Source organism: Motacilla alba, chromosome 4 (assembly GCF_015832195.1).
Source record: "Motacilla alba alba isolate MOTALB_02 chromosome 4, Motacilla_alba_V1.0_pri, whole genome shotgun sequence".
NCBI lineage: Eukaryota > Metazoa > Chordata > Aves > Passeriformes > Motacillidae > Motacilla > Motacilla alba.
In genome coordinates, this window is record NC_052019.1 from 48292428 (window position 1) to 48320193 (window position 27766).

General features: G+C 40.1%; 1 protein-coding gene across 12 annotated transcripts in view; it reads left to right on the forward strand.

Moving 5' to 3' along the window:
* Positions 1–356: 356 nt before the first annotated feature.
* The window catches only part of MANBA (mannosidase beta), a 58656-nt gene continuing 31246 nt past the window's right edge, over positions 357–27766 (forward strand). The window contains exons 1-8 of one of the 12 annotated variants that reach the window (XM_038136301.1): positions 871–1029; positions 1697–1805; positions 14164–14255; positions 17798–17892; positions 18378–18483; positions 20420–20590; positions 23239–23362; positions 25798–25973. In XM_038136301.1, coding sequence (XP_037992229.1) covers positions 17825–17892; positions 18378–18483; positions 20420–20590; positions 23239–23362; positions 25798–25973 — 645 coding nt within the window. In that variant the 5' untranslated portion in view covers positions 871–1029; positions 1697–1805; positions 14164–14255; positions 17798–17824. The other 11 variants (XM_038136299.1, XM_038136298.1, XM_038136302.1 and 8 more) reach the window with 11 other exon arrangements.

Here is a 27766-nt window from a genome sequence, read left to right on the forward strand (position 1 = left end):
GTTTGGGGTATTTTTGCCTATCCATTAGAAGTAGTGGTGAGACTTCAGTATCTTCTTTGAATAGTGAAGGATTTTACTTCATGATGGGACAAAGCTTATCAGGACACACAGTTGAACAGAATATATTGGTTTTCAACAGCTTTTAATACTGATCTTTGATTTCTGGGGTTGCTCCGGTGCTCTGGAAGAGTAGGCTCCTCTCTTTAAATGGCTTCTGCTGAGATTGGTTCCCCTTCAGGAACTTCAAGCAGAAATACTCAAGCTCTGAGTAGCTGGGAGTCCTAGGTTTGGCAGATAATGTAATTCTGTCTTTTGCCTACTTCAATAATCTTCATATTATCTGTGCATTGTCCCGTCACAGACTTAGCCTGCAAAGTAAGAACAGTTGCTTAGAAGATGGTGATACAAGGTTATCCTCATGGGAGGAATGCTAGCTGTAGAGCTGGGCAGCTGGCTTTGCTCCAGCTCCTTTGGCAGACCAGGGTTGTGGAGACAGAATTTCAAAATGCCTTTAGTTTTATCAGGGATGGGAATTCTGACTCAAGTTTAGTCTCAGATGTGATCTCCTGTTTCATTAGAGGGAATGCAAAAATTGTTACCTGTGTTTTGAAGAGCTGCCTAAGAGGTGATGTTCTCTTAGAAAGCATTTGTAGACACTGAGTGTGGTAGTTTCATGTGTGCTGAGGAGAAGAGATGCTGTGCTTGTTTGTAAGTCAAGCCTGTTTTGTTTTTTTCCCCTCTGGCTAGGTAAGCCTCAGCACTTCTTATCTTAGAGTCTTTGATGCAAGTCAAAAATGAAACTGTTCAGTCATGAGTCATGGCGGGGGGGGGGGGGGGGTGGGGTGGTTCAATTTGTTTTGGTTTTGTTTTGTGGGGTTATTGGAGTTTTCTAGAGAATGTTCTAGAACAGAACTTTCTACTAAATGTGCAGCTCTAATCCTCTTGAGAACTAAAGGAGGAACTGCAATTTACAACCTTACATAGAGAACTTAATGTGAGTCTATAATCCTTCCTGGTAAACTTATGAAGGTAAATAGTGAAGATCTGTCATAGCTCTGGCAAAGATCACTGTTCAGTGTGAAGCTGCTAATTCTTTGGGGAAGGATACTCTTGCTAAAACAGGCTTTGCAGATTACTTGCCATAGTGTTAATCCTGCTCTTACATTGAATGCTGAAAATTATTTCACAGATACCTCAGTAATTGAAGGATCTATTCAATGTAACCATTTTTTAATTTTTCATATTGAAAGGTTTGGAATGCTTTTGTTGGAGTAAGAGGTCCAGATCTCTTCATAAGGTTCTAGATTTTGTGTGTCTACTCAGAATAACATTGAGGACAGGATCACTGTTAGTGACTGTAGGAGTTCTCAGGTAACAAACTTAGTGGAACATGGCAGTGATATTTTTCTAGAATGGATTAGTGCTGGCTGAAGAATTCAGTTTAGTATTTGGGACCGGTGGTGTTCAGTCTCTGTGTCTGTGAAGAGTTAAAGTACTGCACCTCTCAATCACGTCTGCCTGGTCTAAGCTCAGTAACAAGCTGCCAGAGCACAAGTGCAGGTGATGAGTCTAACCAGCATTAAGAAGTAGAACTTTCTTGTGTAAATGAATTGTGATCCCCTGGTTTTATTGCTTGGTTGTACTAACTGTTCTGTTTTTACAGTTTGAGTTGTATTTCATAAAGATATCTCTTAAGTTCTTGTTTACAGCTTGATTTATGTTTCCTGAGAATCCGTTCAAAATTCACTGAAAGCAGCACTTTAAGGTATCATCCCACAATCACAAGCAATTGAACTAGAGAGGAGGTAGGTAGATGGTTGCTACTTAACTTAGCTCTTTTTGTCCTCTCCTACTTTGTGTGTGCTGCACTTCACACTCAGAATTACCATTTGGTGCAAAGGATGTGAATTTTCATATCCTTAACTATTTTTTTATAAACTGAGAAAGAAGTAAAAAAGCATTCTTTTTAGCTTAACTATAAATGATATAAGAAAAGCTTTGAAAAAAAATGCAGGTAACCCTGAATCACATTTTTGCACATAATATTCTTTTCAATACTGGTAAGACTGATGTACAAAAACACTCCAAATTTTCAGAGTGGAAACGTGAAAAGACAGGTTTGTGAAGAAGCATTGAGCAGTTACCTTAAAATTTTTGGATGCAAAATTTAACTTGAAACAGCCTTTTTCTTTCCCCTTTTTTTGTTCAACGTGACTGGCATGGCATCTTAATATCTTAAACATGCATTATGCTGTGCTTTATGAGGTTTGAGAGGGGAGAAAGAAAGGAAGGTGAGAAGTTGCCCTTTGCTGTTCAACTGAAGCTACATCTCTGGTTCCCAGAGCAGGAGACCAGATCCAGAAATAGGTTATAGTTGACCAATCAGCCCTCCTAGACTAAGAAACTTCCTTAGGTTTTTAAGTTACGTGAATACGGGTAAAACAAAGGTCATGTATGTATTAAGATTAGGAGTCTAGAGTGCAGATATACAGAGTGAAGGGTGAAAGCTCAATGTTGTAAGCCTCAGTGAGGTTTTAAAAAGAAGTTCCCATGAAGCATATGCTGACACATACATCATGAATAATTTAGGGTGTGGACAGAGGAGAGGGCAGCCAGCTGTACTTTCTGAGCCAGCTGCAGCAAACTGATAAGCTGTTCTCGGAGTTCTGCTAGGCGGAAGTAGCAGTAATAGTTGGTGGTTACAAGATTATGGGTCATTGCCGGGAAGCTGGAAGGATAAACAGTGGATCAGCATGCTTGGCAATGAGAGAACACAACAAAAGAGGTCTTGAAAAACCTCCAAGTTCAATCTCCCACCAAGATGTTCACTAAACAATGAGTAACTTTCTTATGTCAGCATTAAGCAGTGCACTGCTAACTGTGAGAGTAGGAGGTGGCAGGAGAAGCTTAGCTGTACCCTTCTGTCCTCCAAGTAAATCTTCATGTGTCTGACCATGGAGGACTCCAAAGGGATTATTGTGGAAAAATTTTTACTTGTCAACTTGCTAGGCATATTGAAGTACTTCATTAGACTGAATTTCCTAAAATATATTTTAAAAATAGTTTTAAGTATCTTTTTGGTGTGATTGAAATTCCTCAGGGCATTTCCAGACCTTTAAAACTCTATTTCTCAATATGACCACTGTTGATACACGTACTGAAAATATGCTGAGATAATCAACATAGTAGAACCTTTATTGACAAATAAGTACTCAAGATAATTTTGCATCTTGAACCTGTTAAGTGCTGAATAACATTCTGGAGTCAGGATAGCTTCCTGTGATGAAGAAACTTTTTCCTCAGAAAGCCATACCTTTGGAAATGATTGTTTGCTGAATGTTGTTTATTTTGCTAATATGTAAAAAGTGCCAAAAGCTTAGGTGGCTGTTCACTCTTCAATGCACTAATTAAAACTTGAAATACCTTCAGAATATTGTGGCACTTCTGTGAAATGCTCTGTTGACATCCAAATGTATGCCGAGTGTTTAATACAAGGTTTAATTGAAGTTATATTGCATCTTTTGTCCTTTCATTAGATCTATACTAGTTCAGACTAGCTGAAGATCTTTGCTCTTGCTGAAACAATCTGGGAGGAGATTGATTCCAGAGAGTGATCTCTTGTGGTTTTTAGAACCTCTCTATGGGCTGTTATTGCCTTTGTGCTTATCTATAGTCCTCGTGGTGAGAAGAGTTCTTCCATGGAACAGTGACCTTTGTAGCAGCAATCAAAGGCATAGGGACTAATTGAAGCACCAGATTATTTGGATCCACTGGGCTGAGAATTTTGCTGTAAACAAAATGTGTGTGAGTAGTATTTTAGCATGGCCACTCCTTGAAGGGGTCCTTCTCTCACCAAGGACTTAGCTGAAGAGACAAGATTCTTTTCACACCCCTAAGGCTCTTTTTTAATGTTTCTAGCCATAAAACTACTGCCTGCCTTCCCTTCTTCCAGTGCAAATATCAGAATGTTGAAATTCAGACTAGTACCAAAACAAGAGATCTAGTCAGACAGTGTGAGAGGACACAAGGAAATGGAATGAAGGTGTGTCAGGGAACTTCAGGTTGGACATTAGGGAAAGATTCTTTACTGAGAGAGTGGTTGGTCACTGGAACAGGCTCCCCTGGGAAATGGTCACAGCACCAAGCCTGCCAGAGTTCAAAAACATGTAGATGTTACTCTTAGTCATATGGTTTAGTTTTATTCAGTCCTCCAAGGAGAAGGGAGTTGGACTTTTGATGATCCTTATGAGTCCTTTCCAATTTGAGATATTCTCTGATCCTTCCAGTACTCTTTGTATACTGCAGTAGTCTTTTGCTTTTTGTTGCCATGAGAATCAAGCACATAATGCCTTTTTTTAACAGATGGGTGTATATATAAAGTAGTATTTTTAGTGCTGTTTATGTATGAAGTCATTCGGAAAAAAAAAAAAAAGAAAAAAGAGGCCATATTAAAGCAGGCCTGTTTCATGAATGTGCAAGAGTCAGTTTCTGTAAATGTTACTCCTGAGACATTTGTACCAGTGCAGCAAGTGATAGGGCATGTAGCTTCCTGGACTGCACGAGGATGAAGCTCTGTTACCTACAAGGGATTTTCACTGGAATAATTCAGACAAGTGGATATTTTTGCCTGTGTAGCCATGCTGTTGGCTTATGCTGTTGTCTAAGTGGGGCTTGAGTTGATTCAGTGAGAACTTTGTTGATTAAGAATTCTGGAAATTCTTACAGGTGATGAAATAATCATTAATCTTTCAAGAAGGGAAAAAAAAAGTGTCTCTTGAGTACCCACAGTCTTCAGGAAAGTTTTTTTGAATATTCTCTGGTGCTTGCATTAGAGTCATTTTGATAGAAATAAAGGGACAGAATTTGTCCTAGGGCTGAAGCCAGGCGCATTAGCCACACTGAAGGTTTGAGAAACAGAGGTCCTGACCTGCCCCAGTGGTGTGTTTGGAGTCACTTAAGTTAGAAAAAGAAATTAAGCTCCCAGCTGTTTCAGCAACTCCAAATCCATTTACATTTACTCATCCAATTTATCAGCTACAAACCTTTGTTGACATTCTCTTAATAACTGAACAGAAAACATTAATTAAAACAGTAGGCTGGATGTGCGCTTCATATGTAGTGTGATCTATCTGGTATGTCCTGCTCTCAGCTGGTAAAGTGCCATGCACACGGGCTCAGTGAAGCCTCTCAAACTTCCATCATGGTGGAAAGTTTGCTACCTACAGATCGCCACATGTGGTGGGATTTCGTTTTAGGCATTCAGGGACAAGTTGTACATTGTACCGTGGTCACAGATGACTGTCTAGTTTTAAGCCTCTAAGAAAGGCTAAGCAACCTGTTTCATAATGTCTGCATTTGTGCCACTTATTTTCTCCAAGTGCCTGAATCTGTATGTTTTAAGTAAGTTTTAATGAGAATTGAAGGGGAGCTTGGACAGCACTGTACAAGGCACTGATTTTACTGCTTATGAAACAAAGGGTAAATGGCAATGATCAGTGTTACATAATTTTATAAATAGATTAGGATTGATTCAAAATTGTTTATTAAATGAAGAGAATAAAAGCTGTGGAAATTCCACCTTTTAAATAACATGACTTTAGAAATCTGGCCATGCTGGCTTTGAAGATCCTTTGGCTTTTTTGTGCCTGTTCTATGGAAGGTGGTGACGTGACACCTAAATCTTTGGTTTAAGTGCATCTCAAAGCAAGATGTTATCTAGAGATACAAATACAGGCTTTTGCCCCAGCATGCCTGATGAAGTTGAAGGTTATACTGAAAGCATCACCTGTCTTTCTGCTTCTGAAATTTTAAAGTTATTATTACATATTTTTTTGCTTTTCCCCTTCCATTACAGCGTTTGCCTGGAGCAGTAGCTTCCCTTCTACATACTTATTTTTAATTACTCGTGATTGTTAGTGTTGGTAATTTTGTTTGCTGAGGAAATCCCCTTGCAGTGGCCTACAGACTTTGCCATAATTATGAAAGAAACTCCAGGCCTACCATTTAGATTGTCACTTTGTATTTTGCTCATGATAACTTACTACAACATTCTCTTCTAGTGATGTATTAATAGTATCCTCATCTAGAAGCAATCTTAATTTATTTCCTCATTTTATTTTTAACATCCTTTTGGATGGAGTTCAAGATAAGTACAGAATAATGTCCTTTAGAAATCCATAGCTGGAGAGCTCCGTGCATCATATTGTCTTTACTCCAGCGCAGAGGGTAACTGTTCTGCATAGTAGTTCTGTTCTGCAGATGTAGTCAGAAAACAGAGGTCTGGTGTTAATGTTGAGGAACTGTGGGGCTTTCTTATGGATATTCTGTGCTGCCTGAAGGTATTTACACTCATACAACATGTATACAGTGATATTGCTGCATCTGTAGAAAGTTCCCTAAGGCCAATGATCCTTTAGTTCTTTGTATCTTTGACAAATGGTCTGTGGTGGTGGTATCTGCAGCAGCACACAGTTAACAAAAGAGAGAGCATGCCCTGATACGGACTGCTGTGGGCGCAAGTCCTGTTTGGCTTCAGAGGTGTTTACCTTCACCAGAAGAATGGTACAGGGTGGACAGGTGGGGGCAGTAATATCTTGAAGTACTGCATCCAAATCTGTGAGAACCTTTTTGTTTAAAACCTTTACATGAGCTCATTGAACACGAATTTGAAAGAGAAAATAGCAGCAGCCCGTTGTAATAATAGAGATTGCATAGCATTTGGAAACAAAGGACTACTGGATTAGCATGGCAGAATTTGGGCAGCTACAGTGGAACTGCTCTGAATTTATTCTAATAGAGCTAAAGGCATAGTTTTGCCTTCAGTTTTTTGTCTTAGTTGATAAAGAATATCTGCTTGCAGTATCGTAAAATAAGAAATTTGTGGTATTTCAGAAAGAGGGTTAATATAGTACACAGTAAAAGAAAGTACTTGGTTTATCTTGTTTTGTGTTTTAAAATTTAAAAATATTAAAACACAGCCTTTAAAATTCATATCTTGAAACAGCAAAAATGTAATTTGTTTAAAAATACTCTCAAACAAACAAAAAAATACACCTAAAACTGGGACATGAAAACGAGACATGATTTAACTTAATTATAAACCTTGAACAAGGAAACAGCATGTTCTCAGAATACTTAATTACAGCATTGTTTTTAGGTTGAGGTTTTTTGTTGTGTGTGTGTGTTGCTCCAGTCAGTCTTAAGCAGAAAGAATAAAAGGCAAAGCACGGAAGTACAGTAAACATCTTGAAATGCAGTTTCCTTCTTACTGGGAACCTATCATGTGACTTGCTGGAAAAGATTTACTTAAAAAAAAAAGGCAGTTTATTTTTTGACAGCTGTAAATCTGCTTCTTGAGAAATAATATCCCGTAAGATCTCTCAAGCAGCACTATAAGGTTTAAATGGTTTCAGTGTTGTATCAGTGAATTTCAGGAAAGAACACTGAAATGTTTGATTGCCCTGAAAACATTATTCATTGACAGATGAGGACAGAAACAGAGTAAGGCTTCATACTATTAATGTATAATTATTTTTTAGTCTGGACTCTTAAAGGTGAGAAGATGCTAATTTTTACTGAATTCTACACCATGCAAAGCCAGTTGGGGTAACTCAATCTAGGATGATAGTCTTTTGTGGCAATCTCACTAAAAGACAGCTGGGAGTTGAACTGAAATAGGACCAGCATTTCAGTTAGTATATTGAATGTGGCTTACTCTGTCTTAAAATTACACACACGGTAACTGTTCTAACAGCTAAGTTTCTGCGTGGCCTTCTGCTGCTCAAAAGTATGGGTCCCAGCGATCCCTTTTTGAAGCTGGTGGCAGAAATTTTTTAAGAGAAAAAAGGATCAGCTACTGTTTTTCTTTTTGAGTCAGTATTTCTCAGAACTGCACCCCCCCCTTGTGCTTTCACAGGTGAAAAAAATTACCTGTGGCTGGATTGTGTACTTTTTATTGAAGGTGAATGGAAGGACTGACATTTTTATATTGCATTGAAACAAAGGGTTGTCAGCTCGAAAAGATTTGCATCAAAAATATATAGGCATGTTGACCATGTTCAGTCATGCTTTAAAGACAAATTTTAGGGAGGATTCCTACAGTATGCTGAAATAGGTGTATGAAAGCCAGGAGCTAAAACAAAACTCTGGTGTTCCTGTTCTTGTCAGTCTGGGGGACCTGGTGTGAAACATTCCCAGTTCATGGAGGTGAGCTAGAAGCCCCTGCATCCCCTGGTGCAGTGGGAACAGAGCATGAAGTATCATGGGTGTTACACCTGGAGAGTAGCTAAGGCCTTCCATGGAGCTATTTAAAAACTTGTTGCTTTAATTCCTGCTTTTGGGCTGTGAATGACGGGACTTAACCTAGCGAGGGCACACTGGAAAGCTACAGTGTGATCTGAAAAACATACTTCTTGTATGTTCTTTCTTAGGAGCTGATGCTTCTGTCCTTTTGCAGAGGAATTGACTGTATTTTTATACACAAAATACACAGCCCTGCTTTATGAGGAAACCACAGTACTTTGAGATGTCCATGACGTTTGTTACAGTTTTATATGCCTCTGTATTTTTATGGAAAAAAAGGATGTGGAAGTCTGAGGCCATATAAAAGCCTCACGACTCGAGGGAGCCAGTACTGAGAGAACCCACTGCGGTGTTGTCGCAGCTCTTTCTCATCCCTTCCCGCCTCCCTGCCGTTTTCTAGAGCTCCGAGCGCATTTGCTGCATCTGAAAGATTCGTAACCGTATTAGAGCTCCTCTTATCACCGTTCCACCGTGCCTCTTGGATGAAAAAAGAAAGCCAACCCTCCCGGGCCAGGGCTGTGCGCTCGGAGCCGCTGCAGCCGGGGCGGAGCGCGGCCCGGCCGTTGTCCCCGGCCTTCCGCGGCCGCGCTCAGCCCCGGCCGCCGCAGGCCCCGCGCGCAGCCGCGCTGCGCCGCCCTCAGCAGCGCCGGCCTCCTCCCTCCGCTTCCCTCCTTTCCTTCCTTGGAAGCCCCGCCCCAGCTCGCTGCTCTCGGCGCCTGTCGTCATGGGTCCCGCCGCGCTGCTGCCGATGCTGCTGGTGCCGCTGGCGGTGGCCGCGGGCGGCCCGGAGGTGCGCAGCCTGCGGGGGAGCTGGCGGCTCCGCAGCGGGAACGGCTCGGTGTCGCTCCGAGCGGAGGTGCCGGGCTGCGTTCACACCGCGCTGCTCTGCCAGGGCCTCATCCAGGTACGGTACGCCGAGAGCCGGGCCCTGGAGCAGCCCTTCCCGCCGTGGGCAGCCCGGAGGGGAGAACGCAGCCCTCCAAAACACAGCCCCGTCCCGGCAGCTGCCCGGCCGCTGCAGGCTTGGTTGGCATCGCCGGGGCAGCGGCCGGGCTTCGTTTGGTGGCTGCAGTGTCCTCAGACCCACATAAGGCCGAGGATACAAATGGAAGCTTTGCAGTATGTGCGATTGTGGTTTTGACACGCAGCCAAGGTGCTGACACCAGATACCTGCAATACCCTCACAGCGTATAAGTCATGCGTACCTATAGTGGTTCCTCAGAAGAATGGAAAGTTAAACCCACACTCTTAAAATCTGGCTCGTTGATGTAATAAATCTAGAGACTTCAGACCATTAAAAAGCTCTTTTAAAGCTTGCAGGGACTGTCAGAATGGTGGAGGTCAATATATACCCATTCTGCATAAGGAAAGTATAGTCTGAAACAGAAGAAGTGAAATTTAAAGGACTGACTGCTGTCTTAACACTTTGAAGACGCTTTTATGCTTCTGTTTACACTTGTCTCTATTAGATGTTTAAGTTTATAGAAACACAGCAACCACTTTCTTGGAAAAATTTTCAAAACTGCAGTTGCATATGGGTAGAAAAGTAATCTGATACTAGCATAAGGTGCCTGTGACTCAGACCTGACAAGAAACGTGGCACTAACTGGACCATTGTTTAAATAAGACGCCTTTTTCAAAGGAAACAAGGAAAATGAAATGTGTACCTGGAACAAAGATATAAAACAGTGAAGTTAACAAAGTCATCTATAAAGGTGATAAATACACTTCTGTGCTGGAAAATATACTGTTGTATAGTGTGAGTATATCATATTACCCGTCCTTCATTGTGGGCCTAATGGTGCAGTTCTTGTGCATCATTTATTTAAAAAACACATTCTGGATGTATGCATTGTGTATTTTTTATTTATTGGGTTTTATCCTTCAGCGTATTATACTCTGATTAAAGTTAGAGAAGTAAAAGGAGAAAGTGATACCATTTGGGCAGGATAATTTTAGCATTTTCTGTGTTGGCACAGGTTGGGAATCCCAGCACTAATAATAGATTCCAAGGAGTGTCACTGCCAGATACAGATCATGAACATTAGAAAAAGAACTGTGCTATGAAGGGATGGGCAGAGCTATGATAATCTGTTGTTTTAACATCTGTGTGCTAAGTTATGTGACATCTTGTACATTGAGAATTAAGGTTTCAGAAGGGCTCTTCTGTAGTTGTCAAATGTGCAGGGGGCAGGGAGACTTTACGTGGAGAATCGGTGAAGGGAACTGTGCTAGTTTCTCTGATGCAAAAGTGCACGAGGTGAACTGAACATCTGGGATGTTTGGTTGTGCTGGGAGGCGTTGCTGCAAGAAGTGTGAATAACCATCAAGAGAAACTGTGACCAATGCACTGACTCAGGCACACAAGACAGTGATGTAATGGAAGACTCACATTTAACTACTCGCACTAAGTACACTTACGAAGTGAGAAGATGTGATTGCTAATTTAAATGCATTGCTGCAAACTGACTTGTAATTTAGCAGTATATTTGGAAATGAGGATCATGAACTCTCATGTGCTTGGGCAGAATCCCAAGCCTGCACAGAGGCAAGAGAGCTTAGTCAGCCAGCTGGGTAGCAGTGGGTGCTTGGGCTAATTAAATCGATGATGTTTGGTTGTGGTCAGTTAGAACATGTTTACTTGAATGCAAGTAAGAGCTTGCTCCAAACACGTGCTAGTACAGCTGGTGGACTGGAAGCTGTTGCCAAGTTGGTGATGTTGCTGTTCGAGTGCTGAGTTAACCAAAATCGTACACTAGTGTGGTTGCTTGATCTCTGGACTGGACTCAGCTGGTGTCTGGCTAGACCAGAGCTCAGAATGAGGTACCTGTTTCTATGTATAGGTGTGTACAGGTAACTCAAGTCAGCATAAACACATTCTTACTCAGTTTAGCAAAGCTCGGTTTACAGAAAGAAGCATTCACACAAAATTTGCACCAGGATAACTAAATTGTTTTAAAATTGCATTTTTGTTCAAAAGATAGGATGCAGACCATACCAAAACAGCAGAGCAACCTTAGCAGATTTGAAATCTGTTGCAGGTGGTGTTAAATGCTTTGCATTCTGCAAAGCAGCAAGCCTGGGTTGTTTGACTCTTGGAGGGAGTCAGTGACATCATTCGTTATTGCAGTGTGAGGCTTTGTGCTCCAGAGGGAGGCTCAGCTGTTTGTCCTGAGGTTTCTTCACTGCGGTGAATGTGACCAAAGGTTTTCAAGTGCAGCTGCCTAACATCATGTTCCTGTATTCCTATTCAAACAAAAGCATGCACACTGCCCTAATTGTAGAGGCATAGAGCACTGTTTGCTCCACTTTTTCAGAGTTCATTATCTCTGGAAATCAGCCCTTTTTGGTGTTGTGTCAAGTATAGAAATAGGAGATTTATTATAGACGCCTAAATTCAAGTTTTGGTCTTAGGTATTTTTTTAATTTGCTCCTTTTGGTCTTTGCAATGGAATACAGGATCTTTGTTCGTCTTACAGAAGATGTCACTAGATCAGTAACCCAGCTTGTAATCGAAAGTGGAGATTGATCTGAAAGCTGTACCAGGAAATAGGAGAACAAAGCTAGTGGGAACAAAATCATTCTGGGTAGCAGGACCCCTATGTTCTGCAACCTGGTGAAATCTACATGCTGTTTTTCTGTGTGATTTGCAAGTGGCAAATCTCACTGCATCCTTTGCTTTTGTATCCATGAGATTTTCAATGGGTTAGCACCCGGAACAGAAATTTAAAGCAGAATTTGGAAGGGCCTATTCCAGCAATGTAGCTTAGTGGGCATCTTGCAACAAGGGGAAGAAGGGCAGCAGGGGCAAGCTGATGAATATTAAGCCTTCAGAACATGGCTTAGATTGCAAGACTAGGCTGCAAGCAATTTCTTTATCATTGTGTGGTTCATTTCAAATTTAGGTCGACACACAAACTGTTTTTGCACAGGGATGCTCTAGCTGATTGCGTGTCTTTAGCCTTACTTTAATCTGCTGTGCAAGCCATACACTTGAATTGAAAAAACATCTCTCTGATGCTGAGGGTTCATTACTCATCTCTCTGGATCCTCTTAGCATTTGTTCTAGAGATATCTTTATTCTGGCTCATAAAATATACATTGGAGGAACATGTCTTTTTGAATGCACCAAATGGATGTGTCTCAAAAAATGCTCCTGGGGAAGACTCTTGAGTTTCCTACCAAAGTATTATTTTCTTTCACATTCAATCAATGTAGTTCAAATGCTGGATTAACTATGATAAAAGCTCTAGGGCCAGGAGATTGCATCAGAGTATGTGTTTGGCTTGATTGTTTTAATAGCATTTCATTAAGACACTATAGCTCTTACTACTATTTACATGTAAAATTAAAAAAAAAACCATGAGAAATGCACATAGAGAAGGGTAATAGTCACTTGCATAAAGGTAGAGCAAAGCTTTGCTTTGAATACAGACATTTTACAAACTTCCAGTGAATCTTTTACTAACCCTACAGCACTGGAAAAAGACTTGCCGAAACTATTTTGACTGAAAGTTTTGGTTTTGACCACTGTCAGCGTAGTATTTTCTTTCAGGCACTGTTCTGGTACGCCATATGTACCCAACTTGCTTATTAAGTCTGTGTGCTGGAAATAGGCATCCTCTACCACATTCTATCCAGGTTCTGCATGATGCCATTTCTTGCTGGCAGGTGACTCCTGTAAATTTCCAGTTCTGAGAAATATGGCTGTTGTAGCTGGATTCTCTCATATGACAGCCATTTGCATTTACACATAAGGCTGTTTTGTCTTATTAGTTGTCACTTAGACTTATGTGGAGGATTATGAGAGGTCTGCAAGTGTGATGCTGATATAGGGGCTGGGTAACACAGCATGTTCTGGCCTGTTAGACAAGGGCGTGCACTTGGCAGAGAAGCTAACAGTGCTCTTGGTCGTACTTGGATATCAAAATGTATTAGGAGAGAGAGAAGTTTGTACTGATTTGTGATAGCTCTGCATTTCTGGAAAGTGGTTTGGTTTTCTGCAGCTTGTTCTCCATTTGTATAAAATATGCTGTTGTTTGTTTTCTGACACTTCCTCACAACTTAGATTTTTTTGGAGCAAGCCAGGTAATAATTCCATTTGGTATCCTATGGTTCTGTTCAGGTTGTGTGGCATTCATTCTTGGAATAGTTGATTATTATATTATTTTCCACTGAAATACAGGTGCTCTGCTGAACTATGAGAACACATGTGCAAACATTCAAAACCCTTAGTAAAACTTAGCATAAATATTAATGGACACTCTATTTTTTCTTTCAAAAGCTTGTGATGTTAAAAGAGGTAAGATTTATAGTGGTCTGTTAAATACATCCAAGTATTCAAGTAGTATTAAGCAGTGGGTATTAGTATGTTAACTTTTAGTCATATTTGGCTTAGTATTCTGCTGTGACACATCCTGAGCATTGACAGTGACATTCAGTTTACTGCTTTCTGAGAGCAGCTACTGAAATTTAGTTACTTTAGGAGGAACTTCCAAAACTCACGCTCGAGGATGTATATGATCCATTCATCTCTGCTGTTAGTTCAGCCTGAATTCAAGCTGTGAAAATTATATAAATGTCCTGTCTGCTGTCACTTGTGATGTCAAGGAGCACATGGGTATAGATAAGTATGTATTAACTACTTAGCTTTCATCTGAAGTTGCCCAGGGCGGAATCTTTAAACTGTAAATCATGAAGCATCATTTGCAGATTTTATTCTGGTGATCTGTTACACCATCAGAGTTAACTTATGAGAGAAGAGCATGTAAGGTGACTTCAGATTAGACCATAACAAAAGCAGGGTAAGGCAAAGGAATCTGCTTTTTGTTCTCTTTCTTGATTTCATTTTATTTCATGCAGATCTTCCACCTGGGTACAGCTGACTCTGTCTGGTGTCATTCAGGTGTTTGTGCCGTGCCCCTCGGAACTCCTGGATCCTGGGTGACCAAAAGGTGTCCTTTTTATTGGGCCAGGGTTAGGGTTAGGGTTAGGGTTAGGGTCGCTCGCTCACTTGGGCTTGGAGCCTCCCTTCTCGTGTGTTCCTATCTCATCCATTTCCTGCTTAACAGGAGAAGCTCTTAGCTTATCTCACCGTGGCTTTTCAATATCCCCTTAAAATTGCAAGGAGAAGCTTCCATCTGGGCGCTGGCAGGTCCTTCATTGTCGTGCTGCCAGTGCTTTTGAAGTCCTGCTGATGTCCTGTTAGCCGACCTGGAAATTGCTTCCTTTTGATGATCTGTAGCAGGGCTTTTAACCTCCTCTTAGGAGGTGATTTGCTGCTTGCTTACAGCGTTGAGCCTGAGAGCAGGGAACAAACAGGCAGGCAGCTTGAATACTTCAGATTTTTCCCCCAAATTGCAGGGAGCAGGAAAATGCTAGGCTGTTATGGTTGGTGGGATCTAAAAATAGCTATAGTTGACTCCACCCCTCTATGAATTGCTTCCAGGAACACACTGAGTCGTTGAGCTATTGAATGTGAAATGTATTTAATAGATGTGCAGCCTATTTCCTACCATCTTTCAATTTCTCCCTGTGCCTTTAAGTGGTTTAAATTTGTCCTTTTTTTTTTTTTAATGCACTTTTCTGAACTAAGCCTTTCATTTTGATGTGAAATGATTTAACGTGGGATGAAATTATGTTTCAGAGAAATCCAAACAATTTGACTTACGTGGTTACATCTTCCAGCACTCAGAACAGTTGTATTTAATAATGGAAAAGTCAATAACTTCACAAGTGTATTGGCAAAGTAATTCTGCTTTCTTAGAGGACTTTGTTGTGATCATGCGTTTCTCCTAAACCTTGAGAATTGTCTTAAAAGCATTGCTTGAAAATTGCCACCCCTGATTTTACAACACTCAACATTTCTCATGGTTAAAATGGCCGGCCAGCTATTAGCATTTAACAGCTTTTATGTGATGTATGAGCTGTCTTACTGGTTAGGTAGCAATCGTATCAGTAAACTGTTAAGTTTTACATGAAGGTACACGGAACTGTGAGCTTTCCATCTAAAAGGGTGGATGCCTGTGAGTCAGAAGGGCTAATTTGCACTTTCTATGACATCTATTTTAGCAGTCAGTGCATTTCTTGAAGTTTGAAGGCTTTAGACTAGTAAAGAAGAAAGCTCTTTCAGGAAAAAGGATCTTCAATGTATTCTGAGATTTAAACGTGTCACTTTGTAAGCTCCTGTAAGAGCCCATTTGGCAATGATTTCTGCCTCTGATAAAATATTCCTGCGTTTCTGCTGCTAGACAACCAGTTTTGTGTTTTGCAGAAGTCAGGACCTTGTTCATTAACATCTTGCTATCTGTGCTTTTGTGGGAGAAATGGTGCAGGTTTCTTTTGTGCATCTTTGCTGAGACACTGATGTTGATTGTTTGACCATTAACCAAATGGCTTTACAGTCTGCTGTACTGCATTTGGAACTTTCCTCTCACACCTCTTGTTAAATATTTCACACATACAAGTGGCAAAGACTGAAATTTAACATGCACATTTTTCAAAGCATAATGTGAAATAAAATAGTATGTAATGTTAAATACGAATATGTATGCATATGTAAATATATATAAGATGGTATATAGTGTTAAAGCAAGACTGTTGTTAAAAAACGTGCATATTGTGGGGTTTCATGGTCTCTGACATTCTATGCTTGCCTCTCATTATCTCAGTACAATGATCTCAGTGAATTTTCTTTTATGAGCCTAAATTTTGCATATTAGTATGCATTTATTTGCTTTAACTTTTCCATCTCAATAAAAGTCTGAGATATATTCACCAAAAGTAATGGAATGAATGTATTAAAATTCAGTGGTAGTCCTGTAAGCTCATGATGACTTAACTTTTAGAGAATGCACTGTATTATCAATACAGAAGTCACAGTTTTACTCAGGGACAAGGCTTTTCATTTCTGACTCTTCCCTTGTAGTAAGAAATTTGATAGAGCATAGCATGTAGAAGCAGGGTGACACCTTTCCCTCTGTATGAGCCCAGGGAATAATGTTTGTACTGCTGTAGGACTCCTGAAGGGTCTGTGCTGCTGAGGAGAGTCACTTAGATGTTATGATTTAGTTCTGCTGTGTAAATAGATTTATGTGTTTATTACGGAGCCTGACCCTGTTAGTTATAAAACAAATATGAGGTATAAGACCCTTTTTTTCAGAAGACTTCAAATTCCAAATGTAACTATGCATACTGACGCCTGAAATGGGGAGAAAAGTTCCAGCAAGTAGGAAAGAAGAAAAAAGCTGGGCAGATTTTCTTCAGAGTGACTGAGGATATTCAGGGTGGGTAGTTAAGTTGGTACTGTTAGAACACTCCTGTCAAAGCAAACCCGAACGCAGCTCCCCTCTCTCTGGGCCGGGTTGAGTCATGGAGGCTGGAAGAGATTGGCCTTTGTTTGGGGCAGCAGCTCAGCCCTGCAGCTGCTGCAGGGGCTGCAACTGGGCTGTCAGGCTGGGACCCGGGTACTGCCACTCTGACACGGGATGGGACACTGCCTGTCTGCTCTCTGACACGGGATGGGACACTGCCTTGTCTGCTCTCTGACACGGGATGGGACACTGCCTGTCTGCTCTCTGACACGGGATGGGACACTGCCTGTCTGATCTCTGACACGGCATGGACACTGCCTGTCTGCTCTCTGACATGGGATGGGACACTGGCTGTCTGCTCTCTGACATGTGATGGGGCCTTTCTGCTGCCTTTATGTGAGGTGTGAGGCCCTGGGGTGTCCGGTCCTTTAAGCTGGGTGAGGGACATGGTGACCCACTGTAAGGTAATAAATACAGCATGAAGCCAGAAAGGCTGAGCACGTAGCTTAGACCAACTACTTTCTGTTCTTGCTAGGTAGTGTGGTTAAAGGGAACAGGACACATTTGGTGTAAATGCAATACTATTCTTAAAAGTAGTAATTTAGTTTTTTACCAAAACCAGAATGGTGTTGCTTCTCTTTCTTCTCTTTCTCCATCCCTCCACATACAGCAATTTAATTTATCCTTACCACAGCAAGTCTAGCTGACAAGGAACAACTGGATTATTTGCGATAACTTTAAACTAGAGATTTGTTCACTGCTGTCCCTAGAGGCCTAAAATGCTGTTTCTCTGCCTCTTAAAATCCTATTAGTCTTACTTTCTCCATAATTATGAGGGTGATCATGTTTCTGTTCCTCTCATTAGGTCACAAGCTCTCTGGATTTATTGGTTAATTTCCAGACCAGTAATTTCTTCTGTAAAAACAAATCCTACTGCTTCTAGTTTGAGTGATTATAGCGGACAGGGTTTTGAGCTATATAAATAAAGTCAAATATTACTAAAGCTTTGCTTTCACTTAAAAGTTTAAGGGTGAAAAGGAGTATCAGAACTAACTAAGGTGGATTTTGCATTTGCAGACTGACTGAAATAACAAGTTCAGCTAATGGATATTGTGATGTTTTTAATGTAGTAACACTTTAACTAAATAAATAATGTAATTTTCTTTTTGTTGGTCTGTTACTAGGATCCATACTACAGATTTAATGATGTGATGTACAGATGGATCTCGCTAGATAACTGGACTTACAGCAGGACATTCAAAACTCCTTTTGACTTCAGGTATGCAGTAAAGATATGTCTAAAATAGTTCTGGGCCATCTTTCATGCAGAATTGCAAGTTAATCCATCCACTCAAAATCTGCTTAATACTTTTGTATCTGATAAAATAAACTATGCAATCATGTGCAGCTGCAAAGCTGTTGCTGCAGAACACTTCAATTGTTGCTTTTTTCTTTTTTTTAAATTGATTGTTAAAAATTACTTATGAATTGTCAGCTGAAAAAAGACAGTACTTAGGCTAATTGAAAGCTATCCCATCTAATATTTGGTGGGAACCTGATGTGTTCTTGAACATGCTGACTTGAGCTACTTCTGCTGTTATTTTAATTTGACTATTTAAAGTTAGAGTGTAGCTACACTGAGTCAAAAGTAGCTGAAGCAACAGCTGGTATAATAGTGATGCACATTTTTACATTGTCTGTGTCCTGTGTGTTTTTGACTCTAGGTATTCTGACAGTTTTTCACGTGTATGTTTTCTTTTGTAGAAAGTGGCAGAAGGTGAATTTGGTTTTTGAGGGAGTAGATACAGTAGCACAGATCCTGCTCAACAATGTCACTCTCGGGAGAACGGACAACATGTTCAATAGATATGTAAGTAATGTGTTTGTTTCTGAAGGTGCTTCTGTGCTTTCTTCAAAGCCCTTTTGTTCTGAGCACTTCCAGTGCATTCAAGTACCCTTAAAAGTAGGTGCTTGGATGCAGAAAGTGTTGACTTGAGGACTGCATGTATAATCAGATAAATGTTAGGAAGGGAGGTGTACTTACCTTTTCACTAGCAACAGGGTCATATCTAGAGGTGAATGTGCCTTGTCCTAAATGAGAGGACCAATGCAAGAGGATCAGTTCAGCTAATAATATGTCTTTCTTCTTGGGATCTGTCCCAGCTCCAAGAAAACGTAAGCTTAATTCTGTTTTATTAGCTGTAAATCTGCTTACTAATTGGTATTAGAATGGTTTACATGTCCATACTGCAATGAAAATGCATGTGCTGTAAAGCCTGTGTGTGTTTTCATGCTTTTGGTTTTTAGAGAGGGTGGTTTATTTTTAATATGGTACTTTGGATAACACTGTCTTGCATTTTTGAGCTTCGCTTATGTCAGCATGAGAGTATTCATTATGGAATGATCTTGAGAGTGGCAAAAACATTCCAACTAATTTTTTTGCTTTAAAATACAAAATTATTCTGGTATTAACATAAGGAACAATTCTTGCTTTTATCTTAAAAGAATCAAAAAATCTGAGGAGTTAAAGGAAGATTGATGGTGGAATAACTGAATTACAAATGAAATCTGGTGTCTCCATATCTCAGCATTTACCGTTCTGGCAGGTTTTATTGCAGAAGCACTGGACTGAGACATAAGACATTATGCCACCTGGGTCTGTGTGACCTAGGACAAGCCACTTAGTTTCTCTTTGACTTACTTTTACCATCAGTGAAATCAAAAATTTCATAGAGTTTTTATGAAATTGTAATTACTTAGTTTGGAGAGTATCTAAAGCCTTGTCAGTAGCAGGCTCTGAAAGTTAGGAAGTGGTATTATTTTGTCCATATTTCTGCAACTTCATTTTTTATAAGATTGTAACAATTCATGAAATGGCCTTCACTGTAAAACCAGCATGTACTGCATTAAATTGAGACTGGGGTTACTGTGACCCAGGCTGGTGCCTTGTTCACCTGTTCCACATGGCAACAACATCTGCAGGAAGGACTCTCTGAAGGCTCTGGATTGGGGAATACTATTTGCTTTCTAATATCCTGCTGTATGCTACAGAAATAAGTGATTCTAGCTGGGCTGCTCCCAAATTAAAGAAAAATGGCCAAGACTTGGCTTTTCACAAATGTGCACTCTGAGGAATAAATGGATATTAGCCATTGGAACCATATTGTCTGGATAGCACAGGATAATTCTGAAATGGAACATTTCTCCTGTTCTCCAGCCACACTGAAGGGGATTTTGTGACCTGGTGAGGAAGCCCCCAAATGCTTCATTTGGTGCTGGTATAGAATGTGTGTGCAACATTTGGGGGATTAGAATGCAATTCATTTCATTTTGGGGAATGAACTACAGCTTTGCAGCATTCATGGACAAGGCAGCTCAGTGCCTTGTGGTAGATGAGCTGGGAGCACTCCTGGATGGAGTAGCTCTCTGAGTTGGAATAAGGTGTCTTCCCAAAGATGCAGATGGGTTTTGGATGAGGAATGAGGGTAAAAATTCTCTTGCTGTTCTTGTCCTTCAAGTACTTCTCCATGCAAGCAAAGTGCTGCAGCCTGCAATGAGAGCTTGGTGTGAGCAAAGTGGTTTGCCCAGAAACAAAGATGTTCTTTCTAGAACACTCCTGTGTATTTTCTTTTTTTCAGTTTACAAAGTAGCTTTTCTTTTCCTTCAAAACCAGAGCATGCTGAGACTGTATTTCAAAAGCTTTTGAATAATATATGTATGGTATTAAAATCCCCGTGTAATAGTGATTATAAATCTCATAGATAAATGTCAGCACTGTAATGGTTTTGTTCTGTCTTTTGTCCTAGAGCTTTGATATTACCAGTGTGATCCAGGAGGTCAATTTCGTTGAAGTCCGGTTCTTGTCAGCCATTTCATACGCAGCGGAGCAGAGCAGATGTCACAAAGCACACAGCATCCCCCCGGCGTGCCCTCCACCTGTGCAGAAAGGAGAGTGCCACGTTAATTTCATCAGAAAGGTAGGGGCAGAATTGTCTGTCTCTGGCTTCAGGCTGGGAAAGAGGAATGCACCACAAGCTGTCCTTACAGTTGTATTCTGAAACCTGCAATGTTGTTTTATAAGTAGGGCATATTTTTCATTGCAGCTTCCTTCTCCCATCCCCCCCAGAAACCTGTAGTCTTGTATGTTGACAATACAGGAGGCATGAGAAGGCCAGGCTTCATATCTAAGTGATAAGAATGGTTAAAAGGCTGTTTTCATCAAAGAGTCAGCAAGGAGACTTGCTGCTAAGAGGGCAAGGTAGCACTGGGAAATGTGCAATCATTCCATTCTGATCCACTGGGTGGGTTTAGCAGTGTATGCTGACAATGGAGTTCACTGTTTCAAATAGCAGTGTGTTATAGCCAAGGCTGTAAAAATCTCATCCAAGCAGCTTTGTGAGTGTTTGCTGTTGCTCATGTGCTGTGCTATTTATACTGGGCAGCTCTGGCATGTCCCAAGAAGTGTTATCTAACTGGGGACCTGTTCTCATCTTATTGGTGTGTGAAGTGTGACTTCTATGTGCATATTCAATGAAAACAACAGTGTAATATAAATTAATGAAACTCAGAAACTTTGATTTAAGATATGGCTTTTTTGCTGTTAAAACTTGACTCAAGGCAAACTATCATTTGAGTAGCATCTCATGTATTTCTGATAGCTTTGCAGCAGATAGAGGCAATGTCTAGATGATCTTATTTTCTAATTTCTCTTTCTGGGAATTTTTGCATATTTGTCTCCTCTTGAATGCCTTTCTTGATAATTATTTTCAAACTTTCTAATGAAATCCTTCTAGAGTCTCCTCAAAAAATGACTAGGATTCTGTAAATCTGGTATTTAAGCCTGGATATAATTTCCTTTAAAATTTAATAATGTTAACATGGACTCTGTGTTGTCCTGGAAAGATCCTTTAGGATTAAGATGCTGTCTTTATTTCTGCTTGCTGCTACCTTTATTTTCTCTACATTTTAGAAAGTTTATTAGTTCTTCTGAGTCCACTGTGTTTCTCAGAAATCAGTGCAAGGAGAGGCTTGGAAGGAATAGAGCACTTACTCAGGTGTAGTCTTATTTATAGAGCAAAAGAGACCTGGAATGATTTTATGCTTCACTGAACTATACCTTTAAATTTGTTAGAAAGTACCCTAGTGCTTTTTCCTCAAATGAATTTTTTGAGTGTACTTGGAAACTGGTTCAGAAATTTCCAGAAACATTTTGAATTCCAGGTATTGGCAACAACAGCAGGTATGTCACATCTAAAACTAAACAAACATACTAGGACATTGCTATAAGCTGGTTGTTTCCTATCTGAAAGCAATGGAGAGCTATTTACACATTTCAGGTGCAGTATTAAGTGCAGTAAACTTACCTAAATCTGATTAGGAGTTTGTGGCAGAACACAAACCTGTCACTGCTAATGTACTCCAGTGATACAGATGTATTGTTCTTGTGACATACTCTTTCTGATAGCAGTCTCTGCAGTATTTTTAGGGAAACCTGCCAATCTGTCAGTGATTCATTTATTTATTTTTTATAAAGGGAAAATTATTTCCAATTGGACATGTTTTCTAAGAATATGTTATCCCTGGTTTTCTGCTTGAAATAGGTGCAGTGCTTTCTTCCTGGAAGGCTCTTTTGCAGTTTGATAGACAGGGAGGCTGACTGGCAATGCAAGGATAGGCCAGGCTTGTGCAATGTGGTTTGCCCAAATTAGTATGCCTTGGCTGTAAGTTATTAGTCTCTAAATTTAGAACTGTGTGTCACTGTACAAGACTTTAGGAGATCTATTGTATTTGCTTTGGGGGCTGGGGCTGTGTGAAACTTGGAGGGCAGCTGAATAGATGTTGTCAAGGGATTTGTTAAGTAGAGGTCTGACCAGGTTTGAAAACAGCTAAATGGAAATTAGTGTACGTACTTCTCTGCCTGACCAGCATTTTATAATTCTGACAGTTATTCTGATGTTAGTACCAGAACTAAGCTACTTCTCCCATGTTTTTGTTCCCTTTGTTTTTGTATAAGAGAACCATAAAAAGGGGAGAAACGGTGAACATGACTGAACTACGTAAATACTCCAGACATATCCATTTCTTTCCTTGTATTACTCTGTGGTGTTAAAACTAAAAATAGGAGATAAACTATTTCATATATGGTTTTTAATTTGATACTTTTCTTCTAGAATACTATAACATTTCTAACTGTCAGTTTTCTGCTTAGTTCGTCTTTTAGGTATACAATTAAATACTGACATTACAAACTAAGATAATTCACAGCTGAATTGAGAGTAATCTCCTGGATTGTTTTTTTGATCTTTACTGTTTGGAGTTTTGTTGGTGTTTTTTTAGTGGTATGCTAAGTGTTGTTTTGCTCTTTTGGTAATACAAAATTTCTCTCTACCTGGACATTTAATACAAAATTTAATTTTTTTGTATAATACAGGTAGTAGCAGCAAAGTTCTGGTTGTGAAGTAAGAAAAAAATACTGTAGGGTCTTCTGGATTTATGGAAACTGGAAAAATTTTTTCAATGCATGTCAATATTTTATTCCCAGGTAGCAAATGTCTTTTATTTCTGCCATGGCATCAATGTCTATGTGAAAAACAGGCATTTGTAACATAATCATTCTGTTTTCCAGGAGCAATGTTCATTTAGTTGGGATTGGGGCCCTTCTTTTCCCACTCAAGGAATCTGGAAAGATGTTAGGATTGAGGCCTATAACCATTATCACCTGATTTACTTTTCTGTAACTCCTTTCTTTGGTAAGTCTCTTATTTCTTCTTGTTATTGGTTTCACCTTTAGAATACAAACCATTTTATCGGTAAGCCAAATTAATTGTCACGTAGGAAGTGTTCTACAGGTTTTTTATGACTTTGTGTGTAGTTCTTTCCAGAACACACCTTTATTAGGTATTGAAACAGTACTTCAATACAAACAATAACTGTTAAAAGTGTTAGAATTCAGAATCTTTTTTTTTTCTTAAAATCCCTGAAAAACTGCAGAAATAAATGTAGCATAATTGAGATTAGCACCTGTTCTTTGGTTTTGAAAAATTTCCTTTCTATTGGCATGCATTTTCACCAAGACTCCCTGTAAATATGTCTCACTTTCGTCTCACTTTCATTTCAAACAAAGGCAAAGCTGCTATGGAAATTCAGTTTTGTGTTGGAAGGACAAATGCACAGTGAGCAGAGTTCAGAGTGCTGAGTTTTCAGGATGCAACATGAAGTCTGAGAGAGAAAAGCAGTTGTGCTATGCAAGGATAATTGTTAAAGCTGCAATTGGAGAGGATAACCTCCTGCATTCTTGTACCTAACTTACCAAACCAGTTTCCTCTCTTGCAGTGGTCTCTGATTTTCCTTTCCTTTGTCCTGAAGATTGTTGCAGCTGTGCAAAAGTAGTTAATTTTCCCTTGAAACTTTCTGCAAATGGTGATATGCCCAGTTGTAGACCACCCACGTGCTTTTTTTCACAGCCTGTTGAACCCAGTGGAATACAGGCTAGCACGTGGGTCCTCTGCACTGGGGTGAATTTTGGCCCTTGGGAATAGATTTGTTGTGTAGGAATAAAAGAGGAAGACATCACTCCATGGCTGCTTTTAAAGTGTCCTGAAATAGCTGCAGGTCTTGAATAGAATTGATGTGACTGGAATTTCCATGGAAAGCCCCAGCACAGACTGTGTGCTTTCTGAAATTTAGTTACAGTACAAATCTTTTCTGGTCCCTCCCACATTCCAACAACTCCACCTTCTGGTAGGTAAAGTCTTGCTCTCTGGGTAAGTGGAGAGAGCAAACCTCTTTCCTTCAGCAGAGAGTGGCTTGGAACCAGAGCAAGAGCTTATTAGTATTCAGACATAATAACGTTTGAAAAAAAAAGAGTTAATGAACAACCTGAATTTAAGCTGCGTGTACTTCTATTGTTCATCAGATTTAGTGTCACAGCCTTTTGACCACTGAGTCCGTAAAAGATTCATTGTTCTTGGTTTCTCAGCCTAGACCCCACAGTTCAGGCAGTTAGGAATGGGTTGGAATTTCTATATGCTTTTGTAAGGGAGGAAGAATACACTGTAATGTCTGACCTTTGTAGGGTGGGTGCTTTTTAACCTTTTCCACATTTCAGAGAATTGGTCTTCACTGGGTAATACTGGGTGTAATACAAACTTGGGAACTCAGTCATTGCTGTTCATTCTATGAAAAACAGTGAAAATCACACCAAGGCTGAATGCAATTCTTTGGTTTTTTTTGGAGTGAGCTCTCTTTCTCTTGTGGAGGAAGGAGAGCTAGACTATATAAATGAAAAGAGAAAGCAAATTATTAGTAGTTTGGGTATACAAAATGTGTCTTAGTTCTAGTTCTCCTTGTTTTCTGTTTTGTTTGCTTTTACTTATACGTTAATCTGCAATATTTGAAGTATAGGATTAGCCAGGCTGTGTTAGTAGCTAGGCAATTCAACTGCTGAAGTTAGTGGGAAATTTACACATAGGTCTTGAGTGCCCTTGACCCTGGCTATCCTTATTCAGTAAGTTCTGTAAAAGAGAGGATGCTCTGTGGTAACTTCCGAGAGATCTCAGGGAAGTCATTAACTTGTTTCTTTCATGACACATGGGTGGGAGAAGGGACATAAAGATATAGCCTGTCAAGTCTAGACACAGTGGGCCCAATTCATCCCCAGTGTAGCACCATTCATTTTGTCCAGTGAGTCTGGGATGAATTCAGCTCGTTTTCTGTTAATACTGTTTTTGTTTCATTGACAAAAGTGATTGTACTGGCTTGTGATTACAATCTTTCCCAAAGAGTACCATGTTCATATGAGTGCTGACTAAAAGCAAATACAATGTCTATGGGAGTTGGTGGGAAAAAATTCCTTCCTAATGCAGTGACTGGTGTCAAGGTCTCTGACTTTTGTTCAGAGCTCTGGAAAAAAAAAAAAAAAAAAAAAAAAAAAAGCCCGGATGGATTTTGAATTAAAAAAGAGTTAAAAAACAGAAATCATATTGCATTGTTCTCTTCCATTGGACTCAGATGTCAAACACACTAAATAAGCAGATTGACCATGTAGGCTGGTTCAGACACAGCATAAAAATTGTTAAATTTAATCTTATGTTTCTGAATTTTTTCTTTAATGAAAGATCATGTTAACAAATAGGTATATAAACATAATTCTTAAATTCCCATTTTTTTCTCTCTCTTCACTTAGAAAAGAGTACTCATCTGTGGTATCTTGAAGTCGAGTCTATTTTTGATGTAGTCAGCTCCAAGCCAATTGCAGGTCTTGTGACTGTGAACATTCCCAAGTTACAAACACAGCAAACGTTCAGTGTGAAACTTCAACCTGGAGAAGGCACCATTGTGCTGCTTGTAAACATCAACAAGGTAAAGTGGTGTGTGTGGAGAGCTAGTTCAGCTACATAATGTTTCCCCTGGTTTCCAGTGTGACTTTCTGCCTCCATGCCAGTTTTAGGCTTCCTTCCCATTCCTTACTGTGTTCCTGACTTTTAACAACAGTTCTGTATCCCTTACAGGGTAGGAGAACACAGTTCTTTTCCTTTCTAAAATCTGATGTCTGTGAAGGTATGTAGCTCACTGCTAAAAGATGATGAAACCTTAGAAAAAGGTCACGTAATCACTGGCCACTGCTAAATGACCTTTTTTGAGTTATTTAGGTAAATAACCTTTGGATACCCTGTGTCACTTCACTTCACTGGCAGCAGGTATCTCACATGCTACTGTTTACTGGACTGATTGGGACCAGAATATACTACAATACATGGGATTCTCCCAGGAGAGAGAGGAAACATTCCTCAAGCTCCTCAGTAGATATTTATTTACTTTCAGGTAAAGAAAAGCAAAAGAAAATTTTGTGGAGTAATACTCCTTAGATTCGCTTGCAGTCCTTTGGGTAGGCAAATCTCAGGAGGAATTTTGACTGGTAGAAGGTGCTCTAATGAGGAGCAAACTCAATTAAAAAATCAGGTTCCAGCCAGTGGGCAGTGGGAGCCCTGGCAGGTGCAGCAGGAGCCACACCTGATGGAGTTCTCCACAGTAGCTTCACTGCTGCAGGACACACATTTATGGGTGGATAATGTGCTGTGAGCAGGAATTTGGGGCTTCTGACAATACTGGCAGTTAATAGCACTAGAGGGTCTGCCTTCAAGCTCTTCTGTATTTTACTGGCACTGCTGTTTTTCTGCACTGCTGTGTAACGCTGCATCTGTTTTGCCAGTTTGACCGTGTGTGTTCTTGAGTTCACTTGTCAGTTGTTGTGTGGAGAGAAAGCAAGCAGGGTATTTATGTTCCAGTGTGCACACTCTGTGACTTGTGTGCTTATGTGCTTTGTTTTATTTTGACATAGAAGCATAGAAACATACAGTTTTTGTTGCTGTTGTCATCTGACATGCAAGTTACATGAGCAATTACCAATACCCAGTTTCATTTAAAGCAACCATGAGCCTCTGCTTAGCCTTTTAATGGATTACATTAAACAGGCACTGCAAAGTGAAACTTCAAAAATTATTTTTGCTTATTTAGTTGTCCCAGCCTCAGAAGAGATCTGTTAGTATAGTGCAACTGCAAGTCTGAAAGGAAGCACTTCCTTCAGAGCAGAGGCAGCCGTGTTTCATTATTCTTTGTGCACAAAAGGCTTTGCTGCATGAATTCACATCAGCTGATTTTATAAGAAGCCCCGAAATGTGTTCTCATGTATTGATGAGGCTAACACAGCCCTTACTCTGTACACAGACTTGTGTGGTGCATGTTAGATACTGAGACCTCACCAGAAATGTATTTTTAGTTAACAGCTTATTGCAGATGATGTTGTGGAGTCAGTAGGTGTTCGAGTGGTGCGTATCGCTGAGATGTGTATCAGCCTTCCTGCGGTTGCCATGCAAAGTGCTGTGCTGCCAACGTGACAGGATTTTGCTTATCAGCTAGTGCTGAGCTGAGGGGTGACATCATTAGTGACCAATGAGACATCCAGTCGTTCCAGGCAGCTGCGAACACTCCCTTGTTGTCGAGGCACTCGCTGAGTCTGTGCTTCTGTTTGTATCCATGCAGCACAGAGATCAGTGTTTCCTCACCAGCAGTTGTGAGAATTCTGTATTGGAGAAGCTGAAAGATACATTCATGGTATATTCATAGTTGTGCCCAAGTATACCTACAGCAAAATA